General features: G+C 38.9%; 1 protein-coding gene across 3 annotated transcripts in view; it reads right to left on the bottom strand.

Moving 5' to 3' along the window:
* Positions 1 to 23253, bottom strand: part of ATJ1 (DNAJ heat shock family protein) — a 332305-nt gene that overhangs the window by 246127 nt on the left and 62925 nt on the right. For all 3 annotated transcript variants that reach the window (XM_089374301.1, XM_089374302.1, XM_089374303.1), the window contains exons 7-12: positions 15373 to 15489; positions 15218 to 15259; positions 14956 to 15043; positions 14367 to 14431; positions 14119 to 14181; positions 13926 to 13998 (exon numbers count right to left, since the gene is read on the bottom strand). In XM_089374301.1, coding sequence (XP_089230427.1) covers positions 13926 to 13998; positions 14119 to 14181; positions 14367 to 14431; positions 14956 to 15043; positions 15218 to 15259; positions 15373 to 15489 — 448 coding nt within the window. The remainder of the gene's footprint in view (positions 1 to 13925; positions 13999 to 14118; positions 14182 to 14366; positions 14432 to 14955; positions 15044 to 15217; positions 15260 to 15372; positions 15490 to 23253) is intronic.

The following is a 23253-nucleotide window of genomic DNA, read 5'->3' on the forward strand; positions in this document are numbered from 1 at the left end:
ATTTTTCTTGAAACTAGGTACATACCATACATTGGAAATCAATTTTTCTCCAATGTCAGGGAGAAAAACTTTTACGACTCCTTTGCCATAAGGAGTATGTTTTGTATCATCAGCAAGAAAAATTGAATTAAGTTGGCATTCTTGAAAATTCCAGAAAAAATCACGTCGACATGTCATGTGCTGAGTTGCCCCGGAATCCAAGATCCAGGCATCTTCATAGTCACTTCTGAGATGAGATGAAATTTGTGATGCTGGTGAGGAAGTAAAAACATATTCTGAGCTGTCTTCATCTTGATCATGTGCAAATTGTGCTGAATGCTGCTAAAACTTGGGAATTTTATTAACTGAAGTTCGACAGTCTTCAGCATAATGGCCAACTTTGTTACATCGTCGACACACAATTTGACTTAAGTCTCTTCCTCGTCCTGAAGATTGTCCTCGGCCTCTGCTTTGACCTCTATTTGGAGATTGTCCTCTACCTTGACTATTATATCCTTGTGCTTGAAAATTGCCTCTTCCTAGGTTGTTTCCTCTACCTTGCAAATTATTTCTTCCTCCTCTGTTAAAATTGTTGCCTCTGCTTTGGCTTCGACCTCGATTATGTGCTACTTGATTCTGATTCCATCTGCCTCTTCCTCGAGAACTATCTGCTGATGACTTACTTGTGCTGGCTTCTGTGAGAAAAACATCTTCACCAACTTTCTTCTTCTTCCCAAAAGTTTTATCATGTTGACTTAACATTTCACAAAGTTCATCAAACTTTAGTTTTTCTAATTTCCCAGTTACTTGTAAAGTCTCTAAAAAATGCGTATAGGAAGAAGGAAGCCCAGCAATTACAATTGTGACCATAAAGCTATCATCAATTGCGGGAAAACCAGCATTAATAATTTCCTGCTTAATATTCTTAAGTCTGGAGAGATATTCAAGAATATCACCATCTTCAGTTAATTTTTGTTGCAACAATTTTAACTGTAGATCAACCTTCTTTGATTCTGGCTGAGTATCAAAGAGGTCTTTAAAAGTTTTCAAGGCAGTCCATGCATCTGTGGCATTCTCTATATGTACATACATTTCATCATTCACAGACGATTTAATAAGAGCTAAGGCTTTAGCATTCTTGATTTCCCATTTTGCTAGTGGATCTGCATCTGTGGGTTTATTCGGCTTTACATCTCCATCACATATTCCTTGCCATAATTCATTGTAAATGAGTGTGCTTTCAATAAGACGATGCCACGTTTTATAAGATTTGGTGCCTTCAAGTTTGTCGGAATCAGAAAATAAGTTAATCAACTTAGACATTTTTAGCGATGAAGAGACACACCAAGAAGCAAAACAGAAAGGACAAGATAGTCAACACAACACACCACGCAAAAAAACACGATCTATCGGGGCTTGGCCTTGACCCTCGAATAGTCGTCAAAACAGGAGAATATTGACTGAGCTTTGCACTTGGCTCTAGTCAATTTCTCAAATTTTTACAGGGCAACTTTCAAAATTTGACTTTTTACAATGGTGCTTTGCACAATCTGGTAAAAAAAATTTACCCCCCCCTCAAAGTAAAATTACTTTGAGTTACATTTATCTCCTTCGAAAAATTACAAAAATAACAAACTCCTTATTGCTCCAAAAAATTACAATCACCTTAACAAATGTTACAAGACCCTTATTACTCCAATAACAATAAATTCCCAAAATTACAAATCATTAGATCTCTCCAAACTTATCACTCCATTACATAAGGAATTAGAAATACTCCTTATGTCTCCTTAAAATTCCATAAGGACTTTATAAACACTCTTTAAAAAAGCCTTTACATACTTCCCATTAAAAATAATTATTAAAACTTTATGAAATCACTTGAATTCACGTTTCTCCTCAAAGCCATCGTTCTTATGCTTTCATCGCAAGTGTTCAAAATATATATGTACATGACATCAGAATTGTTTGGATAATATGTGTTGCTCTATTTTTTAAAACAAAATTATCCACACTTACATAATCGCACAAGGAAGATTAACAGAAAAGGAAATGCCTCGAATCTCTCTCAACTTTTTCTCGTGCAGACTGTTCCGCTGCCAACTGCTGTTCAAACATTTTGTAGATTTACGCAATGTCTTCTCTACCTGATCAAACACAACAATATGGCGTGGAAATATAGCCTCAAACGCAATGCCGAATTCTAAAATCTGTATAACGTAATACTCTTCAGACGGCTTTAAAAGCAGAAATTCCTGTACATTCTTTCCCTGGGGTACCTGATTTTCAGTCGAACAATCTAATATTGAGGAGTCATGATAGAAGGTTTCGCCCAATTTTCTTTAGCAAGGAAGACTTGAAAGGCTCTCCGAAATGCGTGGGCAGTTCAAGAGATAAAGAAAGAAAAACAGAAACCAAAACGCAGCCAGGTGTTTATAAAAATGTATGAAGTAATTCAGAAATTGACTAGAGAAGCCGATTTCTACAAACAAGAAATGGATCGAATCAACCTCGAGACAGTTGGCAGAGAAAATGACAATCTCCCCGCCGGATTATGGCACCGATCTAACCTCTAGCAAACAATCTCGTTCATTTCTTCAACGCTTGCAATATTACACTCAATTAAAAAAGATACCATCCAACTTTACATTAAATTCCAGCAAGGGCGTATGATCCAGCATTAAAGAATTAATAGAATCATTTCGCAGATTAGAATTCTAAGAAATTTTTTGTTTGTTGAACACAAAACTGGACAATTTCATACCAATGATTTGCTGGCCAACTGAATGGAGTTTTCCAGGACTTTGTTGAGCTGAAATCTCCTCAAATCCACTGCAGCATTACTGGAGCTCTGATACCACAATAATGGCAGAAGTGTCCTCAGACACGTAATTTTATTAATCAGAAAAAAATAATTACATAATTGATTTTGCAAGAGTTTACACCCGAACAACCAAACACTCTTGCAATGAGCTATTTATAAGCTCCATGTCCTAACTACCTCTAATTATGGAGCACTTATTAAATAACAAGTGTCCATTTACAATAAATGCTATTCAAACCAACTAGCTAACTAATCTCCTATAATAGAGCCTAAGATACGACACATTTGGAGAGTCATATCTAGTTACAACAATATGCTAAGTCTAAAAATCTCCATTAAATAATTAAACATTCTAGAATAATAATTATTAATTTAATATCTTAAATTAATAATTATTTTATTCTAATTTTATAACCTATGATAAAAATTGTATTTTTGGATCATCTAACAGCTACCCTAAATCAACAATAAAGGGCAGTATATTAAAAGAAAAAAGATTAGGATTATTAAAGATAAATAAAAAAAAAAAGATAAAAAAAAAAAACAAAATTAATATATATACATATATAAAAGAGGAGTTTTGAGTACTATATTTAACACATAAAAAAAGGGAGTGGCAGTTCCAAGTTATTAAAAAATAGTTAAAATTATCAAGAAAAATATATATTAAAAGGGGCCAAGTTGAATCACTATCAAATTAATCATTAAGTCAAGTTATTTTAAGGGTTTATAGAAAAGAAGGGATTACTTTTAAAACCCTAAGTTCATCCTAAAGAAGCAAAACAAAGCCTAATAAGGAAATGAACATTGGGATATTCCCAAAAACTAAATATAACTATGCCTCAATGCTATTTAGAATTAAAGGGTCTATGGCGGGAAAAGATTTTACTAATCAATGAATGAATTGAAATTGATTTACAATGAGCAATGAAGCTCAATAAATAATACAAATGTATTTACAGAAACAGCAGGTCTCTACTAAGAAATAGAAACAGTAAGTTTCTAAATAAGAAACTACTAATAAGATCACAGATGATCTTATCTACATAAATGAGCATTAAACACTAAAATAGCATTATTTTAATACCCTCCCTTAATGCTCAATCTATTTACAACACCTATAGACCTCCTGAATTTTACAAACTTATCAGGACCAAGGGGCTTGGTGAAGATGTTTGCTCGCTGCTCTGTTGTGGAAACATACAGCAACTAAATGGATATGTCTTCAAGAAGCTGTCTAATATAGTGGCAATGGGTTTCCACATGCTTTGTTTGTTCATGGAAGACTGGATTCTTGACGAGTTTGAGCACTCGTTGATTATCACAAAACAAGGGAGTAGGACCTACCTGGGAAACATGCATATCCTCAAGCATACGTCTAAGCCAAATTGCCTCACAAGATGCCTTAACAGCTCCCCGATACTCTGCTTCTGTCGAGGAGAGAGCCACTGCCAGCTGCTTCTTACTAGTCCATGTGACAGCGCCGGATCCCAAACTAAACACATACCCAGCGGTAGATTTACTGTCATCAACCGAACCTGCCCAGTCGGAATCTGTGTAACCATTGAGAGTAGGATCTGAACTCTGAGTGTACAGAAGTCTATAATCAGGAGTGCCATTCACATAACGCAGCACACGCTTCGCTGCTATCCAATGATCAGCCTTAGGAGCTGCCATGAAGCGTGAAATGTAGCTCACTGCAAAATTGATATCGAGTCTAGTGGCAGTAAGGTAGATGAGGATGCCCACTAATTGCCTGAATAAAGATTCATCCACAAGTGGTGAGGATGACTGAGATGAAAGTTTGAGCCCTAGTTCCATAGGAGTCGTGGCAGGTTTGCAATCCTGCATTCTAAATCTGTCCACAAGACTTCTGGCATACTTGGACTGAGAGAGAAAGATGTTGTTCTCAGTCTTCCAGACTTCAACCCCCAAGCAGTAATGAACAAGTCCCAAATCTGTCATATCAAAAGTGCTGCACAAATCATGTTTGATCCCATGGATCAAATATGTTGAACTGCCAGTAATGATAAGGTCATCCACATAGACAACCACAAACAGAATATCATCACCAATATGTTTGATATACAAGTTTGCATCAGATGGACTCCGCTGAAAGCCATGATCTGTTAGGTACTTATCAATTTTCATGTACCAAGCTCGAGGGGCTTGTTTCAGACCATAGAGTGCTTTGACTAATCTACAAAGTTTCTGTTCTTAACCGGCAACCATGAATCCTGGAGGTTGCGTCATGTAGACTTGTTCTTGTAAGTCACCATTCAGAAAAGCACTCTTTACATCCATCTGATGGACTTTCCAACTGAACTGAGCTGCGAAGTCAAGGACGAGTTGTATGGTACTCATCTTGGCTTAGGAGCAAAGGTCTCCTCATAGTCTATGCCTTCCTTCTATGAGAACCCTTGAGCAACAAGGCGAGCCTTATACTTTTCTAAGGTTTCGCCAGCTTTGTATTTCACATTATACACCCATTTGCAGCTAATGGGCTTTTTCCCTGCAAGAAGATTAGAAAGGGTCCAAGTGTGATTCTTCTGAAGACTCTGGAATTCAACTTCCATAGCCTGTTCCCACTCGAGTATACCCTTAGCCTCTGAATAGGTTTGAGGCTCAAAAACACTGTGTAGGTTAGCCATAAGAGAAAAATTTATTGTAGGTTGTTGTTTGCTCTTATTTTTAGAAGTTCTACTTTCAAGGAGCTCATTATCCCGGAGATCACCAATAGTTTTAGCCCACTATTTTCGCCGGAGAGTAGAAGAACCGATATCTGAAGTCGGTGGAGGAGGCTCAGGAACAACAGGAGCAACGAGAGGAAGATTATTTTCCGGAGGGAACTCACGCAATACATCATCAAATACTGATGTTGCATCATCCCTCCCATCAAGTGGACCTAACGGAAGAAGAACACTGTGAGGCTAATCCTCAGAACACTGCTCGGAAGGAGGGGACTGAAAGAACCCTCTGTCTTCATCAAATACTACATCCTGACTGAAGATAAGACGTTCAGTGTCTATATCTATCAGCCTATCGGCCTTGTGGTGATCACTATACCCTGTCCTCATGAGTTTCTGGCTTTTGGAATCCAACTTAGAGCGTTTAGCGACTGGAATCCAAACATATGCAACTGAACCAAACACTTTCAGGTGACTGATCTTAGGCTTACGGCCAGACCAAACCTCTTCTGGAGTCCTCCCCTTAACAACCTCAGTAGGTGATCAGTTAAGAAGATAGACAGCAGTAAACATTTCTTTAGCCCAAAATTTGTTTGGAACACTCTTGTGTTGTAACATGGAACGAGCCATTTCAACAACCGTATGGTTGAGACGTTCAACAACATTGTTCTGCTAAGGAGTGTAGGGTGTAGTTAACTGGTGTTTGATGCCATGGGTATCACAAAAGTTAGAGAAAGCAGAAAAACAAAAGTCCCCCCCCCACCCGCCCCCCGTTATCTATACTAAGAGTTAAAATATTACAGCAAGACTCTTTTTCAACTAAGGATTTAAACTTCTGAAAGATACTAAATACATCAAATTTATGTTTTAGAAAGTACACCCACATCTTTCTACTGAAATCATCTACAATAAGCAAAAAATATTTGCAACCAATAACTGAAGATGTATTCATAAGACCACAAGTATCAGCATGAATTAACTGGAGTACCTTAGATGCGCGCCAAGATTCTCCATCCTTGAATGAAGACCGATGTTTCTTGCCAGCTTGACAGGTGCCGCACACTCCCAAATGTTGAGTCTGAATATCAGGTAACCCTGACACAAGTCCCTCCCGAGATAGCTGAGAGAGATATTGAATGTTTAGATGCCCATATCTCTGATGCCACAGAGTGCCGATGGGAGAAACACGAGCTGCTAGAGCCACTTCTGGAGAATCACCAGTGTTAAGAAGTCTGTATAGGCCATGATCCTCTAGGCCACCAGCAACCGTAAGACGAGTTTCCTTGTCAATAATGGCGCACTTGTGCACACTGAACACCACATCGAGCTGAGGAGAGTTCCTCATAATCTGGGTGACAGACAGCAGATTAATTTCCATACCAGGAACATAGTACACATTCAGGAAGATGAGTGTGCGCCCATCAGACTGGATTTGAACTGTACCTCTGCCAACCACTGTGTACTCACCTCCGCCGAATACCACGAAATCACTGAAAGATGAGAAGTCAGTAAACAGTCACGCCTGTGAGAGAAATGACATGATGCACCAAAGTCAATGTACCAAGTAGAAGACGGGGCATGATCTGAGGACCTCTTAGCCATAAAGGCATAAAAGGCAGATTCCTTCTGCTGGGAATGTTCTGTAACATTCGCTCGCTGATGAGACCCTCCCTGCTTCATCTGTTCAGAAGCAATTCTCTGTCGACAATCTTTCTTCATTTGGCCGAACTTGTGACAGTGATTACACTGCACATTTTTCTTCTTAGCACGATCAGAAGGCTGAGAAGAACCTTTCTATTGAAAGGACTGAGAGGACTAATATTTGGCAGCAAAAGCATTTTCTAAGGAGGCTAATGATGCACCACTACCAAACTATTGTTTCCATCGATCCCGCTGCAGGAGTTTGGTGCATAACTCCGGAAACTTCAGATCAACATTAGTGGAGGTGATGTTGAGTGTTTCTATGAAGTGCTCATAAGGTTTTGGTAGACTTTTCAAAGTGATGACTACCATATCTTCTTCCTCCATGGTCCGACCAATGGCTACGAGCTGATCTCGAATATCTTTAATCTTGTTAAGATGTTCCTGTAAAGACATACGTTCGTCCATCATGATGGAGAACAACTGATTCTTTAGAAAGAAAGCTCTGCTCTTGTCGGATGTCTCGTGCAATTACTTCCAATGTTGCCAGATTTCGACAGCTGTCTTGCCGGAAGAAATCTATGGTATCTGATCATCAGTCATAGAGAGTTTGAGAAGCATAACAGCCTCTCAATTTCGATCATCAAACTTATCTTGATTTGCACCAGGTGTACCAGGACTGAGCTCTTTTCCCAAAAGTTGGTCAAGACGCCTATATTCAAAAATGGTCAACATTCTCTGTTTCCAGATGTTATAATTGGTGCCATTAAAGCGTTCACTGCCTTCCAACATCAGGTTGGTTAGCGAGGCCATTTTCACGTTTCCCAAGACACAAAAAACAACAAAGGAATTTGGCACGGATTTCAATGCAAGTGTCGACTGATCCGAACAAAATCTGATAGGTGTTGGTGCAATATGAAAGAGAACCAGAATGAAAACTCGGCCCTTGCAACCAGCCTTAGTAATTTTTGCCTCCCGCTGTCTCTTTCATGCCATAGAACTGCCTCGAGCAGTGTTACAAAGGTGAACTGTTATCACAAATAGGCCTCAAATTTCTTCTGCTGCCACAGGTAAGTATAAGTACTTGAGAATAGGGTTGCTGGCTCAGAGAATAACTTCGCTGCCCAAACAGTGCCAAATACCCTACACAGCTGCAGGAAATGTCATTTGTAGCCTCAGGTAAAGACGATGTCGCAGAAGATCACATCCAAATGGGATGCAGCCTCACGCACAGGTTTATAAAATCCACCCTCCGCACTGTCAATTCCTCGTGCTGTGCGTAACAAGAACTCGTCATGCTTGGCATGCGCTGCAAAAATAAACTCAACAAAGGCAGCCATGATTCCAGTCAACTGGTGTCAGTGCTACTATGCGGAGAAAATCGTCCGCAAGAGTCTCGTGACCCTCTCTCGACGTCTCAGGGTGCAGTCGCAACGGGAGCTGCATGTACCAGGTGAGCTACGACAACGGGTCGTACACGCTGGAGAACTTCGCAACTGAGACGCTAACCCTTGGGGGGGGCAACAGTGTCGAACGTGGCCACGATAACGGGGGGTCGTTCGTTGGTGCCTCAAGGCTTCTTGGCCTCGGTGGAGGGGCGTTGTCGTTCCCTTCACAGTTAACAGACGAAAGCGGAAAGAAAAAAAAAATTACTGTCTCATAGACCGTGACTCTGAATCCTCGAGCAGTCTACAGTTCGGACGGGTCGCAGTGCCCAACGGAGTCGTGGTAGCGCCAATGCTGAAGAACAGTTGCCTCGACACCTTCTACTATGTCTCCCTCTCCGGAATCAGCGTCGGCGACATGATGCTCTCGATCTCGAATCCCGTCTTCAACATCAACGCCTCTGGTAAAAATATTTCAGACCCCTAGAGAGCAATTTCGAAATGAAGCACGAAATTTTTCAAACAGTGAAAAATTATTTCGAAAAAAATAACTTGGCTCTGATACCATAATCAATGAATGAATTGAAATTGATTTACAATGAGCAATGAAGCTCAATAAATAATACAGTTGTATTTACAGAAACAGCAGGTTTCTACTAAGAAATAGAAACAGCAAGTTTCTAAATAAGAAACTGCTAATAAGATCACAGACGATCTTATCTACATAAATGAGCATTAAACACTAAAATAGCATTATTCTAATAGTTACTATCGCTATCTTATCGGCCAAAGATAAAAATTATATAAAACCTAAAATTGCAAACCAATTAGTGATTCTCGAGTCAAATATAATCGAAAAATTAGATTGTTTTGACAACAAAAAATATGAAATAACCAATTTACAATTAAACATTGGAGATTATACATTCATATCACAATTCTCAGTTCAAAACCTATGGAGCGATCAAGGTGACATTATTTTAGGTTCACCCTGGATGGAAACCCTAGGTTCCTTCATCCTGAATACGAAGAAGAAGTTTTTGACATTTTCTTACAAAAAGAAAAAAATAACGCTACAAGATGTTACAGTGAAGCCGAATTCAGTAATACCAGAAGACATACTAGATATCTCAAAAGTAATTTTTCAAGAAGGTAAAAAAGTACTACAAAATATGCAAAGAGAAGTTGACAAGATCACTGCTGAAAAAATGAAGAAGTTTCTCGGCTTAAAGACCATAGTGAAAAACTACTAATGCAAATTAAGAAGCTTAAAAAGGACAAGAAGTCATTGGAAAACAAGGTACAACAGCTTATCGAGAAGAAAGCATCAAATGTAGAAGTCCAAGTTGAAGAGAGAGGAATAAATATTGATCCAGTGAATATCATAACTCAAGAAGAAGTTAAACTGGTTGAAGAAAAAGCGCACTTAGATGTTGCAGTTCAGATGATAAACATCCCAAGTGAAGGTTTTGTAACCAACTCAACAACATCGTCACTTGAAGTAAATACAAACCAAAAGAACAACGTATCTACATCTGAATCACAAAAACACTTCTCAGTGTTGGTTCTCTTTGGATTCTGCTTCAATATCATGGATGAGCAGGAAGCAGAAGTCGGTTGTTATAAGCACCGCCGAGACCGAATACATAGCTATGAGTATGATCTCGTGTGAAGCTGCCTGGTTGTGGAAGCTCTTCAGTGAGTTGTTTGTACACATGATGAATACCACTGTGATTCTCTGTGACAACCAGGGGGGATTCGATTGTTGAGGAATCTTGTATTCGATGAGTGCTCCAGCAGATAGACACCAGATACTAGCTTATTTGGGATATGGTAAGTCGATGAGCAAGGAGGCTCCATGGCCTTGAGATTGATGTATAGTTCGCATACATTTTGTCAAAGCACCGGGGAAAGGTCAAATCTGTGACTTTCCCGAACGACTTGGAGTCGTTGAGAGACCTTCGTATAAGGGTCCTGCATGTTGCATGCATTGAGCTTTGGGAGCTCTAGGGGGCTTAGAGTACTTACTGGAGCAACACACGACCATAGGGCGACTCACCCTCCCCTAATGGTGCACTATGTACAAGGTGACAGGTTCAACCTTTCCTTATGATACCCCGTGGCGACAGTGGAACAGGATGATTAGTTCTCCTATGGGCCAGGATGATTAGTTCTCCCGTGGCAATTGTGAAACAAGATGATTAGTTCTCCTGTGGGTCGGGACGTTTAGTTCTCCTGTGGGCCGGGATGATTAGTTCTCTCGTGACGACTGTGGGACAAGATGATTCGTTCTCCTGTGGGACAGGATGATTAGTTCTCCTGTCGAGGCCTCCTAACCATGCAGTCTGGGACTCATGGGAAGTACCTCTCATCTGATCAATGAGCAAAAAAAGGGGGTTAGGGACCATAGTAGTACTATCGATGGACGCATCGTTGTATCTACCGTACTCCCTATGCTAGGATGACCTCCAACTGATCTGGGATCAGTATGAGTGGTTTGAGACACTCTCTTGTGATATTGATATGGGATCAATAAAACTGACTTCGGGTAAGTAAAAGTGATATGACACACTCTCTTCATATGGAATTGACTTCGAGTCAATAGAGAATGGTATGAGACATTCTCGATCAATTCTTCTTCTTCATGGTTCAGCAGAACAGAGCAAAGCAGAACAAATCTCAGCAGAGCAGTGCAGGGCATTGATGGCAGAGATAATATAGTCGGACATATAGATAAGCAGATGGAGTTGTACCTAGTTGAGGAGTATGAAAATTGGAAACTAGGGCCAAACTCCATGTGGGTCATCTTATTTATGGAAGCTGATATTTTTCTTGGATCCCTCTCATCAAGAGGTGTAGGATTGATATAAAGATCATCCAATTCCAATAAGTATTCATGGAGTTATGAATTTATTTGTGTTATAAGACAATTCATCAAGGTCGGCCAACGTTTTAGTATAAAAAGAGGTGGCTTGCTAGTCATTTGTACATACTCTTCTTGTGATCTCTTCCTCTCCACTTTTCTTGGGTTTTGGTGGGAGGATAGATCCTAAGAGATATGCTGCCCTAGAAGCTTCCATGGGGAAGAAGGATCTACGCAGCTCCTAGAAGATGATGTCCTAGCTCTATGTGCCCTAGCTCTAGGACGTTGTCATGGTGAAGTTGCCTAAGACAAAGTCATGCTGACGCTGCCCAAGTGACAAGCAGATTTGGAGGGTTGTTCAAGCACTGTTGAGAGGAGTTTAGGGCTGCCCAAGTGCCCTAACCAGACTAGTTAAGAACAGCAAAGTGACAAGCATATTTGGAGGGTTGTTTGAGGACTGTTGAGAGGAATTTAGGGCTGCCCAAGTGCCCTAACCATAACAGTTAGGAACAGCAAAGTGGCAAGCATATTTGGAGGGCTGTTCGAGGACTGTTGAGAGGAGTTTAGGGTTGCCCAAGTGCCCTAACCAGAACAGTTAGGAACAGCAAAGTGACAAGCATATTTGGAGAGTTGTTCGAGGACTGTTGAGAGGAGTTTAGGGCTGCCCAAGTGCCCTAACCCGAACAATTAGGAACATCAAAGTGACAAGCATATTTGGAGGGTTGTTTGAGGACTGTTGAGAGGAGTTTAGGGCTGCCCAAGTGCACTAACCAGAACAATTAGGAACAGCAAAGTGACAAGGAGATTTGGAGCAGTGTTAGAGGTGTGTTGGGTCAAGGATATTGACCAGATTTGGATCAGATTCAGAGCAGCCTGTGGGAGCCACATGTTGGGTTAACATGGAGTGTTGAATACCCCAAAGGAGTGCAGCATGATGTGATGGTTGCAGCAATATGGTATATTGCAGCAGCATGGTGCAGTAAGGTGCATGGAACAACATGTTTAGATGCAGCAGTTGGACAGTAGCAAGCAATGCAAGGGACAACCAGCTAATACATGGGACAGCTGCAAGCATGGTGACACATGAGACAGCTGCAAGCATAGTGAAACATGGGATAGCTGCAAGCATGGTGAAGCATGGACAGCAGCATCATGGTAAAGCATGGACAATAGCAAGCACAGTGCTGCAAGTACATTGGAACAGCAGTATAGTACTTGTTGCGGCAAGGATACAAAGCAGCAATGGTGCAGCAAGCACATGGGTGACAGCATGGTGTAACCGTGGCACTAAGTACAACATTGCTAAACATTGGGACAGCAGCAGCATGAGGTCCAACATTGTGATGATGGGTGTAGCATGGTGCAGCACGGTGAGGTGCAGCATGATGACAAGATGTAGCACAACGATAGGTGAAGGAGTCACCTTGGAGAATCCGTTGAAGCAGCATGTCTTCAACTGATCTCATGTATCATCTTCTTAGAGATGATCTATGCTCTTATCTAAATAAGTCAAAGTGTTGACTTCTGTTGTAAACACACTATCTCTCTCTCTCTGTTGAACTATTGAAGAACATATAAGAAGTATTGATCAAGGGTTTCCCCACATTGAGGTTTGTCCCTGGCTAGTGCCACATCTTGTGTCCTCTTGTCTTGACTTGTCTTCTGCAATTTATATTTATGTTCTATCTGCAGTTTACTTTAACGCTGATGTGATTGCTAATCTGGAAAAGATATTGAGCTAACTGTGAAAATTGAAATAAATTACTCTGGCATAGAACATAACTAAAATTAACACAAAGAGAGCACAGTATAGAGAGTTTCCCTTAGGTTTATGATATTAAAATTAATCACTTTAGTAAAGAATACAAATGAAAGATGGTGTATTTATACCAATATCGCAAACATCAACATCGGGATAAAATTAGCAAGGGTCCAAAAAACCAAAATATCATAAAAAATCAGTGAAATATCGGTAAAAATCGGCAAACATCAGCGAAATTAATATACCACCAAAATATCGTCCCAGGGGGGTAGCTCAATTGGTGAAAGAAGTAATGTGAAATCTGTGGAAACTGAGAGATCCAAGGTTCAAACCCCCCCAGTTGTGAGCCATTTACGGAGAGGAGGACAAGCCGTAGACCCCCACAGATTTATTAGTAACTATGTGTCAGGCAGGCTGCTGGGTTCCTTTGGGATACAAAAATATATATATATATACCACCAAATTATCAATAAAAATCAAGAAACATCAGCTAGGCCAAAAAATCATGATGTTTGCAACACTGATTTATACACCATCCAAGATGTATGGGGTTAGTCCCAAGGAGGTTTGAATAGATCAGCCTTAGCATAAAATAGCCAAAAAATAAAATATAATAAGGCGTTACACAAATGCAGGCATGTGGCCATAAGAAATACAGTAAGATTGGATCATGGCCTCAAGTGAAGATTAAACCCATGAGTTTGACATTATAGATTCAAATAAACACAGGTTTAATAGTGAATTCAAATAAACATAAGTTTTACACAAAAATCATAATAATCACCTGCCGGGATATTAACATCAATCTCTTTAAGTCCTCTAACAGTTCCCGAACCTTTGCAAGTATAACATGATTCCTACATTGGCAAATGAAAATGTAGCAAATCAGAACATAAAAAGGAAATTTTATTTGCATAACAGAATCTGTTCAAACATATAAATTTAGCAATAAAATAATGCAGTGTTCAAAACCCTGCCTTCACAACACGGCCCATTCCTTTACATGTCACACACGTTGATGTAAATGGGGGAATAGTTACCTGCACAGTAAACCACTTAGAGGCAATAAATCACAGAACGAATATAATCAAAGCAATAAAGATTTAGCAAAAAATGGTAAACAAAACATGACTCCTCAAATCCTATGGAACACTAATACATCAGATGTAGACTTCCACTTGCAATAAATTTTCTCTGAAGGAACTCAAAAGGAAAGTGTTCATACTTTTCCGACACCTTTGCATGTCCGACATATCTGTGGATTTACTCCAGATGGATAGCCGCTTCCCTCTGCATTTAACAAAAGAAACTGTCAAGAAATGTCCAGAAAACAGAAGGTAATAGACAAAAAATAGAGAACAAAAGATTCATAACTTTCACAAGGCATCAGTCTCAAGACTTTATCCATCAAAGCATTACAAAAAAGGAAACAACTACCAGGCTTGTGATGTCTCATCCAATGATTAATTCCATAGCCACTAAATTACTTAGCTTTACCAAACGATTTCAAACTGTCTTTAATATGAAATAATGAATTCAAACAGAAGGATTAATTCCATAGCCACTTCAACTACCAAATTACTTAGCTTTATGAAATGATTCCAAATTATAACTTCGAGGCATATAAATGCCCCCCATAGGGCAGCAGCTTAGCCATAGATATTCTATAAGAAGTATGTAGAAAAAAAAACTTGTGCTTCTATGGTTTATAAGAAAATTTTATTTAGTCTTGAACCAGCTCAACTACTACAGTCCACTTGTTGAGAAGATAATTATAGCCTTAATTTCAACAGTAAGGCATTCCATGGACTCACTGCATGTATAACATCGTACAGGTGCAATGAAGGACAGATGTTTGGTGCAACCCTTAACAGATTCAAGAAATGTCATTTCGAGATTTACCTGTTGGACAATAAAATGACAACATTTGATATTCTCAGGATACAGATGCCACATTACTTGAAATGAACAGAATATCTTGATGTAAAATTCTCAGAAGTTTGGAAACAAAATGGACAAAAAATGTTATCACTATTTGGATTCAAAAATGATCTTTATATAAAAACAAGCATGAACCTTTATATTAGGTGCAGGTCTTTCTGTTCCACTTCGGAAGAACTGGCAAAAAACGATAACACAGTTGTTATTTAATAACAACCAAAATCGAAAACATAAATTTCAGGCAAAATTCAATCTTCTATCACAGCCCAAAACATGAGCGCAACATCCACCTCGCTGAATATTTTATGGAAATCATCTGAAAACGGATCCTGAAAGCCAAAGCCATCATTTGTATCAGTTGTATGCTGACCAGTTGATGTTCCTTGCTCAAAGCCTACAGGTCCAACCTGTTATACATGCACAAGGCAGGCATATTCAGTATCATAACATAAAAGAACACATTTCACATTCCACAAGCAAACTGTAAGCATATGGACTAATTTAAAGAAGAATTACTTATCAGATGGACTTCAAGTAGGACACAACATAGATGAGAGCATAGAACAGCCACATATGTTCTATGTTTTCAAGGGGATTGTGATAACATGGATTTGACAAAGATTGGATACTTTAAAGGAGAAAATAAGCTCAAGTGCACAAGTGGTATACTAAATCACCAACTACAATTAGCTTCCGCGATGACATAATTAGATGATGTGCTTGTTTGAATGTGTTCAATGTCTAATGGTATTTATCATGTCGGTCAGTCAATGAATTTAGATAACTTAAAGCACCATTAACATTCAAAGACCATTGTTGAACTTTTGTAGCTCCAGCAGGTACTTATGTGCAGGCCTTGTGTCTAGGCATGCAGAAGTCACCCACATCAAGTTAGAACACTTACTCTAGGTTGAGCAAGTTGCTAATGTAACTAAGCCTAAGTCTAACTTAGGAAAAGGCACATATTAATATGTTGACTTATTGAGCTAAGGGATGTTGAAAAATGTAGCTTCGGTCGGTACCTTTATTGGCAAATTATTGGAGACGACATTAAATTTCTTGCTGCTCAGGTCGGCTTCTAAAATATCAGATCGCCTCCATGAAGAAGAGGTGGCTTTTCAAGGGTCATGACCCTTCACATTGACCACTATATATTGGCCACGTTGGAGCTCATTTTGACAATCACAATCACACATCAATTCAACCTCAGAACTACAGAAGACAATTGGCACATTCGAAGGAGACAGAAGTAAAGTTTGACCAGCATTGATTCATCTATCTGACTTCTTTGACCAGCATTGACCACAGCTTTTCTGCACTGTTTGACTGCTTTGATTGGGAGGCAGAATATTCTGTGATTCTGTGGAATATCGCCCTGTTGACTTTTTCGGACCTGTTGACCAGTCTATGATCTTCGGACCTGTAGACTATTTAGCCTGCTGACTTCTGCATTGACCAGAATTTGACTCCTGCGTTGACCAAGCTGCTGAAGTACAGAAAGTTGACTGTTGACCAGAATTTTGATTGGGTACATTCTTGAAGATAGTTTCTCTCTGTTGACTATGATTGTTTGTTGGTCAAATGGTTGACTTTGACTGGTTTCATATTGGACAAATTTGGATTCTCTCTCATAAGGAAAGGTTGCTGGGTTTTCCCCAAGGAGTGGGGTTTTCTCAGGATAAATTCTGTTGTTCACTATCTTGTTTCTCTATTGTGATCTCTACTGCTCTTCATTGTCATTGGTTGAAATTTTTCATGTGTAGCTACTTGATAATTATCTGCTCTAATTGTTAAAATTGAAAGCCCTTAAGTCTAGTCAATCAATAGAAGTAGTTACCAAGTTGAAAAATTTACCTAGGCCTAATTGACCTAGAAAATTCAACATGGTATCAGAGCTAAGGTGAAAGATCTAGAGCATTGAGATCATTTGGAAAACTGAATTTAAAGAATATTTGAAAAGCATCATTCTCTTGACTAGACACATTCACCATGAATACCTTCATGAAGTCCAAGCACAAATTAGAAGGAGCCTCCAATTTCAAAGCATGGAAAACTAGGGTGGATCTCATTCTTGCTAGAAACAAAGTTTTGGGTATTGTGACAGGAAAAGTAGCTAAACCAAGAGATAAAGCCTCTCAAACAGAAGTTGAGAGGTGTTGTCGCAAAGATTGTAACGACAACGCTCAGACCGGGGGCTGTCACCCTGATCCCCGATCTCTCCGTTTAAGCCTGTCTCCCACGGCTAAGGAGGGTAGACCCTATAGAGAAATGGGCGACCAACTGTGAAACAGTTGGATTGGGAGACACGAAGAAAAAAAAAACACTAAGCTGATTTTATTAATTTTATGGACCGGTGCCTTAGGAAGTTAAGGTTTAAATGATTACTCAGTAAATGTTGCAGAGATGTAAACCATGTAGCGCAATCATTAATCATCAAATAACTTGAACGATGCGAGATATCCAGTAAATTCACAATGATCTAGCAATTTTAAAACTTCGAAAGATAAAGCTCGATACACTACTGCGTAATTTTAAACATTAACCAAATATCATATTCATGTAGCAAATCTTCAAAATGATCATTCATGCATGCCTAAAAAAATGATAAACATCAATTCCACATCAAAATTTTAGTCTTGACTCTTAGCAAAAAAATAAAGCGTGATAAATCCCTGAGCCGAGACTGGATCTGGCAAAATATTTCCAAAAAAAATAAATTTTTATGTTTTATTTTTTTTTTAGATAAAAATTTAAAACAAAAATTAGAGCTGAATGAAAAAAGAAAAATCTAAAAATAATCTAAATGACATTAAATCTAAAATTGAATCAAAATCTAAATTAAAACTTAAAACAAAACTTGCAATTACAAAATTTAATCTATAATAAAAGAAAAAAAAAATTATGATTTTTTTTTGTATTTTTATTAAATTAAATACTAAAAAAGAAATTAATCTAATTGCATGAAAACTTGAAAATAAAGTACTAATAAAATTCTAAAGCTAAAATCGAGATTGAAAACAGCTAAAATCAAAATCAAATGAAAATCGATACCCTAAAAAAATTTGCCAACGCTTACAAAATATACTTGAAACGTATTTGAGCTGAGAGATTTACCTGATGCCACCTCACGCCAAACACATGAAATACCTGGCCCGTGCGTGATATTTTAAATCAGACTTTGACGGCTGAATGAGTGCTTGCAACGCAGTTTGAAAAATCAAATGGGCAGATAGACGTAGCAGGGATCGACGCACAAGATATTATCACCCACGCACGCAGCTTTTCTGTGCGGTTGCTAGCCCGACGGCAGCAAGAGAGGGAAGCGAACGTGACTGGATGCAGAACGAGAGCTGCGTGCAGGCCCACGGTAGCTCTGGTGAAGGCAGCGAAGAGCCGATGCGTAGGAAGAAAAGCCTCACGCAAGTAATCTCCACGTGCTGAGAGCAGAAACGCGGGCAAACTCACGTGCTGACCCAAAAATCGAATTTTGTTGGGTTAATATGACTGAAGGGTTGAACGTGGGGACCAATCTGCGTTGAAGAATGGAGCTGGGCGATGGCGTGGAGAGGAGGATTGCAAACAGTGGGAGATTTAAGCAGCGTGGAGAGCCTTATAAATGAAAAACGCAGTTCCAATGAGAGCTGTGCAGCGTTTGGATGAGTTGCAGGTTGATTGATGAGGAGCAGATGGGGTTTAACTTCCTGTAAATAATGGAACCCCAGATTTGAAAAACGACTGATATCTGAAACCTCTGGACAGCAAGATAGTAAACCCTGCAAAACTCAATTTTCCTCTAGAATTTTATCTCAAACCTGCAAGTGGAAGACCCAAAAAATCTGGAAAGTATATGCAAAGAAAAAATGGAACCCTACAAACCGGTTCAAAATTTCAAAATTTTAGCTCTACAACAGCCAGATTTGTCAGTTAAGATCTACAATATTTTAGAAATTCAGATTTACTTATGAAAATACTTTAGAAATCTCTCATGCAAATCAAAAAATAAACTAAATGATTAACCCAGGATCCAAACTAGCTGGGCTCTGCAAGAAAATGCTTGCGGGAGTTGGCTGGTTCAGCCAAGAACTTCCCCAAACACCCGCTGATCTTCTTCAATAAGGGTTTCCTGCACAGCTCACTTCAACCATCAATAAAGAGAGAAAAAATAATACTAGATCTCAAAAAGCAATGGAGATACCTGCCATTACTTCAGAAAACCTAATGCCATTCAAACCCTAGCAAATGAACAAGATACCTGTGCTCAACAATACTCTATAATAAGTTGTTATTAATGGCTGAAAATTTAAAATATGCAGAAAATAAAACAGCGCACAACACTTCCAGAGAGTAACACCAGCAAGATTTTGAACCCCAAAGTCTTTCTTTATTAGCACCAGAAAGAGTTTACAAGAGAGCTTCTTCAGCACAAGACTCACAGATCGAATGATCTCAAATGACCCCTAGCACCCTATTTAAAGGAAAAGATCCCAATAGCTAGTTCAAGTGATCCATGTCAAAATGATCTCGACCGTCGATGAGGATCAAGATATCTCTTGATCTCATCCGTCGAATTTTTAATGTATTAAAAAATTGAAATTCTGCATTTATTTACTCAAAATATTATTATTTTTAGGTTTTTTACTTTATCATATATTTTTTTTAATTTTTTTATTATTATTTTTTTATTTTTTTTATTTTTTATTTTTATTTATTTATTATTTTTTAATTTATTTTTAAATGGATCCTTGAACTTAGCTTTTGGGAAAATTACCTAGGACCTAGGACTTAGGACTTATGAGGGGATTAAAACATTTCTTAACCCTCAAGACACTTTACATCATGACTTTTACAACTTTACATCCCAAGGGGAAAAAACCCATTTAACATAGACCCTCATAAACCACCCAGTTCTGCGACACAACTATAATCTAGTAGATTAACACATTAGGATTCTCCTAAGATTCTAATGACAAAATCCATCCTGGCTTTGGGGTTAGGCTGAAGGAAAACTGTGCCGATCATGGATCGGTGAGACGAAAAACCTTCCGGAACGTAGATTATCACTTAGAAAATTAGGTCCACCTAGGGAATTTACAGACTTGACTCATATCTGCTAAGATTATTTACAATTTATACATGCAGACTGGGTTTACAACATAAATTGATCAAGTTGTCGATGACTGTAGAATGGCACAGGCATGTCGATCAAGCACTACCCTTTTTGCAAAGAAAAGGGGGGTGTACTACTATGGGCAGTTGACCGGTAGTGGTCAACATCTGGCTCTACTTGGGGACACGTTGTTGCACTGTAGGAATGTGAGAATCTAGAATCTGCATCCACGCAACACACAACAGAAATAAGTAGCGTCCATTCAAAAATCATCATATAACATTTAAGCACATAAAAGATAGAAGCTCTTTAACTATGAAAAGTAAATCTAATCTAAAACAGAAATGAAATGCTGAAATGACAAGGAGTAGGGATAGAAATACAATACAAAGGATGCCCTATGGCATCAGATATCATCTTTTAAGAACAGCTTGAGCATTTGGCCATTCCCTGGTAGATCAAGTGGTTCGCTATCCAGTCTGCTCAAGTGGAATGAGTTTGGTCCAGCTATATCTCGAATGATGTAAGGTCCCAGCCACAAACTGTCAAACTTCTTATGTTTCCCTGGTTTCTCATTCTTGCGGTCCCAAAGCAATACCATATCTCCCACTTGCAAAGATCTAGATCGAGAAAATTTATCAAAGCTCTTCTTAATGTTAGATTGATTTTTACATATGGCATCAAAAGTTGTCCTACGGGCTTCATCTAACTCCACAATCTGATCTATTCTATTCAGAACAATATCTTTATTAGTAGAAAAATTGTGGAGGAGCTGATAAGCTGGCAATTTGAGGTGCACAAGTAAAGTTACATCCAAGCCATAAACTAATTCAAAGGGAGATTTACCAGTAGCTTTCATCTTAGTGATTCTATCTGCCCATAAAGCATACTTGATTTTGCTGTCCCATGATCTCTTATTATCTCCTACTATCTTCTTGATAATGGTTATGAGATTCTTGTTACTTGATTCAGCTAGACCATTACCCTGAGGATAGTAATTTGACGAATGAGATAAGACAATGCCATACTTGAAACAAAAAGATGAAAACTCTAAAGAACTAAAAGCTTTGGCATTGTCAGTGGTGATCTTAACGGGGACACCAAATCTAGTGATGATGTTATTTTCAATGAAATCCATAATAACCTTTTCAGTGGCATTCTTAGCAGGAATGGCTTCAACCCATTTAGTAAAATAATCCGTAGCACTCAAAATCCATGAGTAGCCATTGCTAGAATTTTCATGGAACTTCCCTATGAAGTCCAGACCCCAATGCTGAAAAGGTGCCTCTATAATGACAGGTTGTAGAGGCAGGGCAGCAAGCTTCTGTTTCCCAGTGAATAGTTGACAGGCTTGACAGGCTCTAACAAACTTGTGCACATCAGAAAAGATTGAAGGCCAATAATAGCCAGCTCTCAGGATTTTGTGGGCGGTAGTTCTAGCAGCATAATGACCACCACAAAATCCTGAATGAAACTCAGAGATTAATTTCTTGGACTCAACGTCGTCAACACACCTAAGCACTATGCCCTCAGGATTTCTCCATCCAAGGCCATCCTTCATAAGGCAATACTAAGTGGCTTTTAGTCTAAGAGCCCTTCTCTTATGAGCGACTAAATGGTTAGGGCATGCAAGATTCATCAAGTAATAAACTATGTCCTTGTACCACTCATGCTCTCCTAATCTTTGCAACTCCGGCGAAGATAGATCGCTAAGACAGAACAAACCAAGAGTCTTTTCGTTACCTTCAGTTAACATCTGAGCTAAACCTTGGCCTTTGACCAGCTTGGTGGGTCTGATCTCTAAATCATATTCTTGTATTTTAGTAACCCACCTAGCACGCGTCCCTAAGCAATCAGTTTGAGTTAATATATCCTTGACAGCAGAATGTGGAACGAAAGCAATGACTTTAGAATAACCCACATAAGTTTTAAAGTGCTTAAGAGACTTGACCAGGGCATAAGCCTGCTTTTCCATGGTATTGTACTTCAAATCGGAATTTTGAAGTGCTCTACTCATGAAAGCAATAGGCTGCTCGTGACCATCTTTATTCTTTTGAAGCAAGACACCAACAATGGTATCTTCGGAAGCGAAAGAAAAAATCATGAAATCCTTGGAATAATCGGGACTAACTAAGACAGGAGCTCTTGCGATAGCACATTTGATTTCTTGGAAAGCCTTTTTGCCATCTTCTTGCCAAACAAATTTTGCATCTTCCTTTAGAAGATTTTGAATAGGCTTAGCTATTTCTGCGTAATTTGGAATAAACCTTCTAATAAAATTTACCTTTCCGAGGAAAGACTGAAGGGATTTAAGATTATGAGGGAGAGGAATCTTTTGGATTGCTTCAATCCTTTCAGGATCAATTTTGATTCCTTCCTTAGAAATGATATGGCTGAGTAATTTCCCTTCCGTTACTCCAAAAACAGACTTAGTTGGATTCAAAGAAATCCCGTATTCTCTACATCTATCGAAAACCTGCCTAAGATGATTTACATGATTGGTACCATCTTTAGAGAAAACAGTAAGATCATCTTGGTAAATTTCAATAAATTTCCCGATTAACCCTTTGAAGGCATAATCCATAGCCCTTTGGAATGTAGCCCCAGTGTTTGTTAATCCAAAAGGCATTCGGATGTATTCAAAGGTACCCCATGGTGTGGTGAACGTTGTTTTATGACGATCTTCCTTCTTAACCCATACCTGATTGTACCCAGAAAAACCATCTAGCAGCGACATCATTCCAGAACCGGTTACTCTTTGCAATAAAGTCTCCATGTTTGGCAAAGGGTAATTATCTTTCTTGCATGCTAGATTGAGGTTTCGAAAATCGACACACAGCCTTATTGTACCATTCTTTTTTCTAACAATCACCAGATTCAAACACCATGTCGAATGCCTTGTTTGAGCGATAATCCCTGCTGCAAGCATTTTCGCAAGTTCTTTCTGAACCAAGGGGGCTAATTTAGGATTAATTTGCCTAAGTTTCTGACGAAAGGGTTTAGCATTTTCATCCTTTAAGGGGATAGTATGTTCCATGACATCTTCCCTATAGCCCTTTAATTC

Source organism: Pinus tabuliformis, chromosome 8 (genome assembly GCF_031772625.1).
Source record: "Pinus tabuliformis cultivar Carrire ecotype Pingquan chromosome 8, CPIR1, whole genome shotgun sequence".
NCBI lineage: Eukaryota > Viridiplantae > Streptophyta > Pinopsida > Pinales > Pinaceae > Pinus > Pinus tabuliformis.